Source organism: Microtus ochrogaster, unplaced genomic scaffold (assembly GCF_000317375.1).
Source record: "Microtus ochrogaster isolate Prairie Vole_2 unplaced genomic scaffold, MicOch1.0 UNK26, whole genome shotgun sequence".
Classification (NCBI taxonomy): Eukaryota; Metazoa; Chordata; class Mammalia; order Rodentia; family Cricetidae; genus Microtus; species Microtus ochrogaster.
Window position 1 is genome coordinate 3,593,383 of NW_004949124.1, and position 12,359 is coordinate 3,605,741.

General features: G+C 44.8%; 1 protein-coding gene across 1 annotated transcript in view; it reads left to right on the top strand.

Annotated features, from left to right (window-relative positions):
• The window catches only part of Alk (ALK receptor tyrosine kinase), a 739,399-nt gene that overhangs the window by 554,494 nt on the left and 172,546 nt on the right, over positions 1-12,359 (top strand). The window contains exon 6 of the mRNA XM_013354040.2: positions 2,828-2,849. Within this exon, the coding sequence (XP_013209494.2) occupies positions 2,828-2,849 (22 nt within the window). The remainder of the gene's footprint in view (positions 1-2,827; positions 2,850-12,359) is intronic.

A 12,359-nucleotide genomic window follows, 5' to 3' on the forward strand; every position in this document is an offset into this window, starting at 1 on the left:
CTCTCTCTCTCTCTCTCTCTCTCTCCTCTCCGGCCTGTCTTGAATACATCAATGACTGTATTTAGCTTGAATACAAAGTCTGCAGCGATTAGGAACTGATTCTGAACATTGGCAAGTGCTCCACAGCCCAGGAAAGCAATTTTTTTCAAAGAATTCCAGAAAAAGGTTTTATCTACTTATCTTAAAATTTTATTAAGTGGAATACAGCCTTTCTTAGATAATATGCTAACTTGACTTCTGTGGCGACAAATGCTTCCTGCCACTTAATAATATTTTATCACGAAAAATGTAAATGAACACCAAGTAAATAGAGCAGTATACGAATCCCCACCTCCCAGCCGCAGCCCAGCTATCAGTTACCAACATTCTGTCGTTCGGTTCCACCTACGTCTCCATCCACCTCTCCCCTCCCCATAACTTAATGGTAATCACTATTTGGCTTTTTCTGGAGGCAAAACTCAGGAGTAATTTTATTGGTTTTATCTGGGCTCTTTAACAGAGAACACTGAAAATGGTTAGATGTGGAAATTTAGCTTACTTTAGTGCAAGCCTAATGGGCGTGGCCCACTGTGTCATTGAACCTCTTTTGCACAGACGCCCCATTGTGACTTTACCTCAAGTTAAGCTTTTATTCTTTCTTTCCTTTTTAACCTTTGCTTCCAGACAACCTAGCCAAATGCAATACTCATCACGGTATTTAGGCCTTCGTAGGCCTCTGGTGAGCTTGTCTTCTTCCCTCTGTAGGTTTGAGTCTCCTATCCTGGTTTTCAGCATCCTATTTTGTATGCATGCTTCACTAAACATTGCTTCAAGTCTGAATGGAAAGGAAACTAACACAAACCAGTGGTAGCTATGTGAGGCTGAGCCCCTCTTGCACATCAGAAGGCTCCCTGTCTACAAGAAGCATCCTTTGTTCCTTCCCAAACGTACGAATAAAGAAAGGTTTCAGGAAGGCATCACTTTTGTTGCTGCTTCTGTCCCTGCTTCTGCTCAAAGCTCCACTGAAGGGCACTCTCGTGTAAGGAGCCTCTGACCTGAGCAGCCTAAGAATGAAACATGGAAATAAGCCAGTGGTACTTATAGACCTTAATTCTCCGTTATTTTACTTCTCCATTAGGATATGTTTTCTTTTTTGGTTTTTCGAGACAGGGTTTCTCTGTAGCTTTGGAGCATGTCCTGGAACTAGCTCTCGTAGACCAGGCTGGCCCCGAACTCACAGAAATCCATCCGCCTCCCGAGTGCTGGGATTAAAGGTGTGCGCCACCACCACCGGGCTTCCATTTAGAATAGTTGTGAGCAAGCATGAAGGCCCATTCACAGAGAGTCATCTGTTGCGTATAGAGGCCTGGATTTGAAGCTAATGCTCTTAGTTGTGAGGTGGAGCAATGACTCTGCTCCTTCTGCCACTGTGACTGTCCTTTCATTGATGGCCTTCCAAGAATTTCCACAAGTGATTTTTTTTTAATGTTCTTGTTTCTGTCATAACTGATTTCTATGTGGGGGGAAAGAAAACTCATCACCATGTGACAGAATGGACTGGTTACAGCGGAAACGGTGGTGAACCTGTGCTGTGAGGCCAGGCCTGAGAGAATGTGGTTTGGGATTGAGCCGGGAGTGTGCGTGAATGTTTCCACATTTGTGAACGTGAGGCTCTGTGAAGGTCTCTGGACGCTGTTAAACTTCACAGATGTTAAGAATCTCTTCCATCCAAAAGGCACCCTCAATTGAAATGTAACCAGTTAATAGAACTGTCTGTCACATGGGAAAAACATCAGTTTACACAAATGGCATAATCCCATTTGAAAAAAAAATCAGGGAAAAGAAAACCAATTTAGTACAAAGGCCCAGATATCCAGCACAAAATACCACCAGAACACCTGGCTCTGCAAAAACTCTGCATTCTCAAATTAAGAATTTCAGCCAGGTACACGGATGTTTCATCCCTTGTTTTGCAAGCCCCCCCTCACCTAGAGAATTCTTCCCCTGGGGTTTGTGTGTACGGCACTGAATATGTTACAGAACTTAAGCTTGTAATTTAGCTGTTTCTCCATTCTTGCAAAACAAGGACTTCACCTCCTTCATTGATCTTCCATGAGTCAGAAAATTACCTCTGCAGAGCACCCTCTTCTGCCTCTTTCTGATCAAGAAACCTGGGAAAGTCCTTAGGGTCCAGCCACCTTCCTGTCTCTAGGTCTGGAGGCCCAAGTCTAAGGACAAGATGGTCTTCATGGAGAAACAGTTGGATCTCTGCATCCCCGCATCCCTCCTTTTACCCAGAATGCGTTAAATACCAATGCATAAGGAGGACCTGCTGTGGGCCTATGAGAAAATAAAGCAGAGATCATGATGTCAGAATGTCCTGAGCACTTGGCATCCCTCTTCCCGCAATGGAGCAAATTCAGAGGCTGTAGACAAGATCAGAACATAAGAATCACCCTAAAACTGCACTCACGTGTTTAAAACTCAAGGGGATTTAGGGTGATGCTTTGGTACATGCTTGAGGCCTTTGTGTTATAGACAAGAGTCTGTGGTTTCTGGGGTCATGGCTTTGGTTAGGTCATGAAGGAAAGAGGAGAAGAAATAGCATCTTTGAGGTATGGACCAAGCTGATGACATGCTAGCCAGGGGTGTAGATGGGTCTACAAGGTATCTAGTCTATTACCCAATTGTAACTTGATTCCCCCTCAAAATGAGGGACAGATAAAGTCTGAAGGGGAACACAGCTAATAACACTACTCCTCTTTCTTGACCCCAGTGAGAAAGAGCGCTGTTTTAGCTCATCTAGAGAAGGCTGACAGGAGATGTTGGGCACAGTTCACCCTGCAAGGGACACAACATCTATCTGTGGTGTCTTCAGAATGACCGAAGATGTACCTATTTCCTCTTTCAATACTGACATCTGTCACAATGTGCACATTTAATCTAATCAATGCTCAGTTAATGTACACCAGTGTTGATGGGACATTTGCAGATGCTGAGGCTAAGAGTCCACCTCCCGTTCCTGTGTACTGTTTGCCACAGCTTTACAATAATGGTAGAGAACAGGGGCATTTCTCCTATTTCTCATCCCACAAGCAGAAAAACTGAATGTCACGGGTGTTTCAAAACTTGCCAAAATCTCTAAAACATGGAGTTGAACCGGATCCAAAGTTGATCTGATCACAAAGCCACCGACTCATCCTTGCCTTTGCAGAAGGTGCAGACGCTGAGGTTTGATCTGTTACTGTATGCCGTGGAATTCTCTCAACTCCTTCCTGCTCCTCTGATCCCTACACTAAATGGACCAGAACACTGAGCTCATGGCCACCTTGTATTCTATCTGTGCTTGTATTCTACTATAGGTGCCACATTGCAGACTCTTCACTGTTGTTGGTTGTTGGTTTGCTTGTTTGCTTCGAGACAGAGTTTCTCTGTGTTGCTTTGGCTATCCTGGAAGACCAGGCTGGCCTCGAACTCAGAGATCCACCTGCCTCTGTCTCCCCTAGTGCTGGGATTAAAGGCATGTGCCAGCCCCACCTGGATGGCTACTTTGCTGACTCTTGAATTTATCCTTTAGACTTCATTTTCTTAGCCACATGCCCTATTCTTCTTACATCCTTTTTGTATATGAATATGGACTTTGGCATCAGTTAGGTGGTCTCCCTAAGACTATTGTTCATCTTTCTCACACTGAAAATTGCAGTGTTCCCTTTCCTTGCAGTCGCTTCAATGGGGCACAGTTAATCCCTAATCCCCTTTTATGTCAGAAAATATTATGGGGACTGTGCTGTACCTCCTTGCTCGGGATGTGTTACTGGGAGCCACTGAAATCCTGCTTGGATGACTTTGACATCGTCTGCATCTAAATCCCACAGTCATTTGCCAACTAGTCATTGGGGGACCCTAACTTGAGGTCCAATACATTGTCCTTTATTTCTTTGCTTGCTCAAGGGGGCAGTTATCACTGTGCCAAGCACGTGGGAAACAACACACAAATGCTTGTTGACAGATTGGTTAATCAATGGATTAATAAATACTGATCCTGTTTCATAGCTCCAGGCTAGTGCAGCGAACCTACTTCCAAGAGAAGGTAGCTGTGAGTAGAAATTGCCTGAAATTGGGCAGAAAAGCTAGTGAAAGAACAGTCTATACCCTGAGTATGGCTGAGCCGGACACCAACCTCCAGAGACACGCAAATATGGGCTCCCTATCCCGTTCATAAAAAGCCTTTCATTGTTGAACAGCCCAGAGGTCACTACCCAAGGCCCCCCACTTCAGAGAGATTCCTACATAAACCATGCAGCCCAGAGTGCGCAGGACCAGATCCTGAAATGGCATGAACAGCATCCACGGGGCTCTGAGAAACTTGCAAAATACACATTGTAAACGCTCATTTAGTACTTCCTCACACCAGGCCCTGCCCTGTGTGTGTTTCTGTTAGTTTCCTGTATCCTCGCTCCAGTGCTGAAAGCTGTGTACTGTTGTTATTACATCTGTTAGTTGGATGGGGACATTGAGGCCCAGCAAATGAAGTCATCACCCCCGAGTCACAGCTGATAATTGGATTGGAAGTCATCTGACTCTCAGCTGCTTCCTAAGGAAGGTCACCACAGGAAGAGTGACTACATCAAAGTGTAGTGACCGAAAACCTAAAGCATTCCCTTGGAATGCGATACATTACATTGCTAACCAGCCTACTGTGCTTCATCCTTCCTTCTCCTTCGACCTCAGTGTTTCTAAGAAACCAAGGCCGCATTCCCCTCACCCTTCCACGACTGTCAAGGGCCTTTGGGATGCACCACTGCCTGCTGGTCCAAAGGAAACTAAAGAACTTCAAAGGACCAACATGTGTAAAACAAGGAGGGAGCTGCGACCGACTCCCTTGGGAACCTAAATACACTTTCTTCCCAGCCCCCAGAATTCCTCTTCTCTTTCACAAACCTGCAAGAAACACATTTGAGCTTTCCCAGACTGGAGTCACGTTCAACTCGCTCACAGATTTCTCAACCAAAAGCCATGTAGGTCCCTTGCATTCCTGTACCTCTAGGGAGGGCGTCATGAGGGCTTTCACTGTCTTCACTGGCCAGAAGAAATAAGGGATCCAAGAGAACAAACTCAGGGTTGCAACCACAGCTACCCTGTCCTCAGGATTGGGGATGCACTAATATCTTACCTTCTCTGGGACTGCCTTGAAGGTACTTAAACCACACTCTTCCTATAAAAGCTGAACCGTGCTTAAAAGTTTTACATTGAAGTCTAGTGTGTAAAGTTACCCTTGCAGAACTGGTGAAAAAAAAAACAGAGGCCAGAACCACTTCTCCTACAGGCTGGCATGCTCCATGGTGAGACTTCTAAAATACAATTTGAGAACCACTAGACAGCTCGTGGCTTTCAGCTCTTCTGTGGTCTAGATTTTCTGATCCTATAATTCTGTTCTCATATAAAATATGAAAGCCAAAACCAGCTATACTCCATGCCTTGTTTGCAAGATCAGGATTAAGTATGAGATTAGAATACTTTCAATATTAGACAATATTTTATAAGATGAGTTCTTCCCCATGTGGGGCCTGGCTTCGGTGTTCTGGGCATAAAGTTAGTTGAGTGTTCTCAGGCAAAGGTTGATGGTTTATGCCAGCTGGTCCAGCAAAGACGATGATGGACGGTGGAGGACATCCTCCTTAGCCCAAGACAGGATATGAAGAAATGAGAGAGGCCAAACAGACCAGCTCAATTCTTTGATCAGGCATGCGAAGCCAACCAGAGTCTGGGGTAGGCTCCAAAATCCTGCTGGGCAAAATGAGGGATGACTGCATGGGCTCCTGGCAGACTGGCCCAAAGTGGGCATTATGTGCTCCAGCAGCAAACCATGCCCCAGCAGGGTCCTCGAACTGCGCTTTTAGATGGAGATTGCGGTAGTGTTCTGTCTTGGGGTTCATGGAAAAAAAAACCTCCCCCTTTCTATAGCATACTCATCTCTGCATCTACCAGTACATCTGCCCGTTCATCCACGGGCGCATCTGCCTGATCATTAAACAGACATTTACCCAGAAGATAGAAATCGCAGAACCTACTGACCCTAATAGACAGTTGTTTTTTCCTGTCTAGGGTTGAGTGTGGAATGGTGGCTTTAAGATCTTCATTCTATCTGATACAGAAACTGCTCCCCAAAGGGCATCCCAGATTACACTTAATTCGCACGAGCGATATCAGGCAGCTGCTCCATTTGCAGGGATGTCTCCCTACAAACTAGCTCCGCTGTTGCTCTCTCCGAAGACCTTGGAATAATACTGAACCAGCAATCAGAAAACCTGAATTTCAGTTCCCTCTCTCACCTCTTCATTTCCGGAGACAAGTCTACCCTTCAGATCTGAAAGGACATTAAAGGTCTCCTCCGGAATTGGCACATTGATTGTTTTTTAATTGAAAGTGGGAATAGCAATATGTCAATAGTTTTCCTTGCATTGACCTCATCCTGAGGGTCAATAAGAAACTGACTTAGAGATGCAGCCTAAAGGGTGCTGGGGGCTGCCGAACTTCTCTGGGCCCTCCTCGCCTGAAGCCAGATAAAATGAGCCACTCTCTCCTTGCTTCTTCTCAGTTCCCCATGGAGAAGCCACCATTCGCAGGAAGAAATTGGCCCCCTGCACAGCTTGGTGATGGGGACTAATGGCCAAATGCACAGTAGGTGATGAAAACCACATAAGATTGGTCTGAGAGGTTGCCACTCAGCCGGGCTTGTCACTTCAAGGGACTGAGCCAACTCTGCAAAGATGGGGTCTGTTCCTTGGAATTGCACAGCAGAAGGAAACCACAACCACAGCCTCCAGAGAAACCCGATTTGTACTGGATAAACCCTATTTTCAAAACACCCCTTCTTAACTCTCTTTCCCCAAAATCTCTTACCTCGACTTTATTAAGTAAGCTAAGTCACTTAAAAGTAAGCATTAAAATTATGTCAAGCTAGGGAGACGGCTTAGTCAGTAACGCATTGGGACCTAAGTTCAATCCTCAGAACGGATGTTAAAAATAAATTAAGTAACTATGAAAAGAAATAAAGAGCATGCTGGTACATGCTTATCATCTCACTATTGAGAAGCAGAAACAGGAAGGTCCTTGGGGCTCATTGGCAAGCCAGGCTAGCCAACCCAATGAGTTATGGGGTCAATGAGAAACTCTGTCTACAAAACAAAAAAGTTAGAGAAATAGAAAAAGATTAAGGACAGGATCCATTGCTGACCTCTGGCCTCTGTGAACAAACTTCTCCCATGCGTGCATGTGCGTGTGCACACACACATGTGCAAATATACAGCACCCACACAGGAATGTATGCACCTTTGTGTACACAACACAAGTCCTGGTTTCATCCAGCTATTGAAATTGACTCACATTTCCCAACACCTCCTTGGCTCGAGGCTCCTTCCAGGCCTGCTCTGCAGCACAGGCTGTCTTCCGCAGCCCCACACTTCTTTCAGATCTCAGCTGAGATACTATTTTCCGTCTCACTTCAGAATCATGTTTCCATGCTTTTCTATTTTAGAACAATCCACTTCTCTGCAGAGTTATTTCTGTGTCTCACTCAATAGATGCTAACTTCCTAGAATCAAAGTCTTTTTTTTTTTCATTCCGGTGTCTCAATTAGCAACAAAGAGCACTGTTTTCATGGTGAGTGCTCAATAAAGGTTTGCTTATCCTAATGGAGGAAGGAGATTATGGGCTTTTAAATCAGACCAAATGAGTGTGGAGGCTCAGCTCTGTCACTTGCCACCTTTGTGAGCTTGGAAGAGTTTCTTAAATCTGTGGGCTTTGTTTTTTTTTTTTTTTTCATCATTAAATGGGCTAATAATACATAATTATAGCTTTGTTGGGAGATTAAAACAGATATTGTGTGCAGAGCTCCTAGCCAGTGCCTGGCATGATAAATACCCCTGCCTCCTCTCTCTAGCGTCCCTTGACTAAGCTGAGTCTCCTTATTCTGCAACCAGAGCATGATTCCGCACAGCTATCCCAGGCGGCATTCGCAGAGTCCCACACACCTTCTGCCTTCCATCTGCGCCTTGTCCAAGCCATGGGGTGGAGGGGAAGCTCTCTTGCTTCCAGCAGACTCTAATAGCCTAGATGTGTTTTGTGGTTTTAAAGGCAGCTGTTCCTCTTTCCCCTACAACTGGCGCCTTCACCTCCGATAATGTCATTTCCTTTGTCACTTTGTGACCTCGTCCCTAGAAGTCTTCGTGCCTTGCAAAGAACTAATATTGTTTAATCCTGTGGGGAAGACAGAAAAGTTGGGGAGTCCTTAGACATGCTTCCCAGACTGCCCCTTTCCAGCAGACTAAAATCCAAAGCAGTGAGACAGAGCCAGGCCATAGGACCAAAGTCTTTTGCTGCCTTCCCTACCAGTGAACAGCTACTGTTGGCAATGACTTCCTTACTTTGACGACTTACTCATGCTCACTAATGAAGCCAATTACAAACGCCTATAGAGTGCTTAGGAACAATAACAATTGTTTGGGTTATTGTTTTGAATATCGAATCATTGAAACTCACCCTAAAATGGAGGCTAGATCCAAAAAGAGGTTTTAAATATAAATAAAGAATGGATGTGCTGAGGTCATGGTACTCCCAGAAGAAAATTACTTTCAAATTACAACTACATAAAAGAAATAATTGAAAAGATTAATCACACTAAAATAATTGGTCTATTTTACAAGTAATTTGGAGCAGTATTCTGTCATTGACATCGATGTCTCGTAGTAAAACAGTAATGAATTTCATTCTCTGACTAATGTATTTATTTTATTAATGGTACTAAATGGTGTTGCTACTGCTTATAAATATTTCATAACTTTTAATTCATTAAAATGTTCAAAGAATTTTCAAAAGTATTTATTACTTTTAAATTGACCTTAGTATTCAATATGCAATTGCCACGCCATCTTGGTAATTAAAAAAATTATTGTTTGGGGTAATGAAAGCCTCTTTGAAGGTGGAGGATTAAGCCCTAGTTATTAATGAGACTAATGCACCAGCTGGTGATGAATAAGGGGTTTGGAGATCTATTTCCTATTTAGGTCACTAAGGACCCTGTGCAGTCATTTCTTAAAATCTGTGGCTGTGATGTGAACGGGGACCAAAAAGGATAAGAAAATGTCAGTTCAACATTGCTTCCAACCAACGCTTCTCCTACAGTCTCTATCTCCCTTAAATAGCGGATAATAGCAGAATCAAGCATTTCAATCATACTTCCTTGTTTCTTTCATTGTCTAAAAGAAATTATAACTACAAAGTGAGACCCTGTCTCAAAAAAGGGAGGGAGGGAGGGACAGAAAGAAAGAAAGAAAGAAAGAAAGAAAGAAAGGAAGGAAGGAAGGAAGGAAGGAAGGAAGGAAGGAAAAGAGGAGCAAACAAATGAATGAAGTTTGGAAGGAAGGAAGGAAGGAAGGAAGGAAGGAAGGAAGGAAGGAAGGAAGGAAAGCTAGCGAGCAGAAAGAAAGGCAAGAGATATGGTAACGTGGACAGAGCAAAGGGGATAGCATCCGGGTATGAAAAACTTGGGTTTGGGTTTGTTTCCTGAGTCACATGGGTGTTACCTAAGCCATCAAGATGTCGTGTATCTGTTTTCCTAATGGCACTGTATGTGAGAAATGAAGTTGGTAATACACACTTGAGTGTCCATGTGAAGAGCAACCGTGATCACCTGTGTCCCACCTGACATGGTTTCTAGAATTAGTGGGCTAGGTCTATTCCCTCCAGCCTCCAAATAACATGTCAGAATATGGAAGTCTCAGTGGCTTTGGCAATTCTTAGCTCTTAGATAGGAGACATCGAGAAAAAAAATAAATGAGCCAACGAGACATGAATGAAGCCCAATAGAAACCCCATGAAGAAAGGCTGGATGAATCAACACTTATAGGTCTGAGAGCAAACCCTGCATAGATAGTGTCTCTAGAGGTTCAGCGCATGAAAATGACTAGAGAGGCGGGCCATGGCAAACTGAGGACCCGTAGGAAGGTTACACTTCCCACACTGGATGTTGTACCTGTCCGAGCATGTTTCTCTGACCTTGGACTTTACATAAGCAATCACAGTGGAAAGATATTTTAATATTAAGATCACCTCAGCTCTATAGATAATTCCATTGCCAGCTACAGACAACATTTGAGGTAAAGGGTGAGCTTCTGACCCTTCCTGTATATAGCTGACCTTCCCATTCCCTGGCCATGAAGTTCATTAGAGGAGATATTTGTGAGGAAGGGAACACAGGGACATGAGAAAGCAAAGGAGACACATTGGGCTTCCACTCCTGTGTGCAGAGCTGGGGCTAGAAGGGAAGATGTTCTCTCAGTGCAAGCTGGAGTCAGACAGACAGTGGCTCGTACTTCAAGGTGAGCCTGGAGACGAGGTAGAGGAGAGCTCAATTCCTAAGCTTGGCATAAAGTTCAGAGCCATACCCACCGAATACTAGATTTTTGAAACCCAGTGTGTGTTAGGCTGTGGCGTTTGATGTGTATGCTTGGGTATGTTCGTGACACGTGCACAGCCAGAGGTGTCATCCCTCGGGAGCTGTCCACCTTGCTATCTTAAACAGTGTTTCCTGCTGGCTTGGCAGCTCACCCAGCAGGCTGCCAAATAAGTCCCAGGGATCCACCTAGCCACCAGTGCTGGGATTACAAGCATGTGCCACCACACCTGGCTATTTTCACACGGTTTCTTGGGTTCACATTCTCATCCTCAAGCTGGAAAGGCAAAGCCTTACCAATAGAGCTGTCTCCCAGCACTCCTAAAGTATTCTAAATCTTCTACAGGATGGAATGGGTTTGAGTGTTGATGCTGCTGGTTTGTGGGTTTGATGAAGGTGGGAGAAATGGATACTGCACCTTTGTCTGACCATCCTAGAGATACTTACTCCAGGCCCAGGGCCCAGCAGCACTCTCCACAGCCCTGGAGCTAAGGGAACCAAATGTCAAAAGGCCCCTTGGGCGTAAGCAAGGAAGCCTTTGGCTAGCTGACTGCCATAGTTAGAAGAAGAAGAAGAGGATGCTAGGATTCGATGGTGTGTGTGTGTGTGTGTGTGTGTGTGTGTGTGTGTGTGTTTGTGTGTGTGTTCATGGACATTTTAAAGGTTGGGCACTCTCTGCCATCAAACCATGCTGAAAGTATGAGTTTGGAAAATTTGCCATTGTTTTCTTCTTGAGATTTGTTTGTTTGTGTGTGTGGGAGGGGGGAGGTTCCTGGGAGGTGGTTGCTGGATGACTGCCCAGATAGTCCCTCGAAGTACAGTGTACAAGCCACCAAGGAAACAGTCTCTAAGATCCCTCCCTCGCACCAACCTTCTGCTTCCAAGATCAGCATTTGGGGGGGGGGGGTGAAGTCTTTGGACTTTTGCCGCTCCTATGCCTTCATTTAGCTCTTAGCCAGCATTTTGTGTCTATAAAACAATTAACAAACAGTAACTAATTACCCCCTCATTAATCATTCATGCATCTGGTAAAGTAGGCTCGTATCTTTTTCTCCAAGAACACTGTAATATCCTGTCTGCACCCCATATACCCCACGCAAGGCTGTGATGGCGTTCACGGCAGCATGGGAACTGCCTGGGTCTACTAAGGAGAGTAGGCCTGAGCTCTGTGAGGATCCATCTCACCAGGATACTCTTTCTGCTCTAATTAACAGGAAGGACAAGACACATGGCTGGCCAGTGGCACCTGAGAGGCAATAAGCTTTCATTACAGGCTTCTTCCTGGAATTTCTCATGAACATATTAAATCCATTGTCTTGAGAAGCCCATAGAGGTTGAATACATAGCTTTATTTTATAAGCTGGTCCTTCCCATCATTTGTGAAATTGAAATATAATGAAAATGCTACCTCTGGGTGAGAGTTCTGATCAGTTGCTGTGCTACAGGGCCAACTGAACCAAGATGTGGGGTAGGAAGGCACCCCCATCTGTTCCCATAGCCGAGTGAATGGCAGTGCATGGTTCAAAAGCAAACACCCAGTGGGGCAGGTAAATGAATGGCAGAGAAGACACCCAGAATTGTCCCTTGGATGGGTCAGGCCTGTCTGTGAGAGGGCTGGGCAACAAACACCACACTCCCCAGAAGCCAAAGAGAACCTAGGAGTGTCCCAAGACTTCTGTCTTGCAGACTGAATCTGTGAGTACGTAAAGCCGGGATGAGAAATTTCCTGAATTACATTTGTATGGATTCGAACAGAAGCAAGAAATGTCTCATGAGAGCTGGTCTCTGCCTCCCTTCCTGTCTAAGCATCTCGGGATCAATATCTTTCTTGTTGTGCACAGACGCAGGTATCTCCCTCAGCCACCTTGCATGTGGGTGCTGATGTATGAGGGTACAGGCTCAGCCACCTTGCATGTGGGTGCTGATG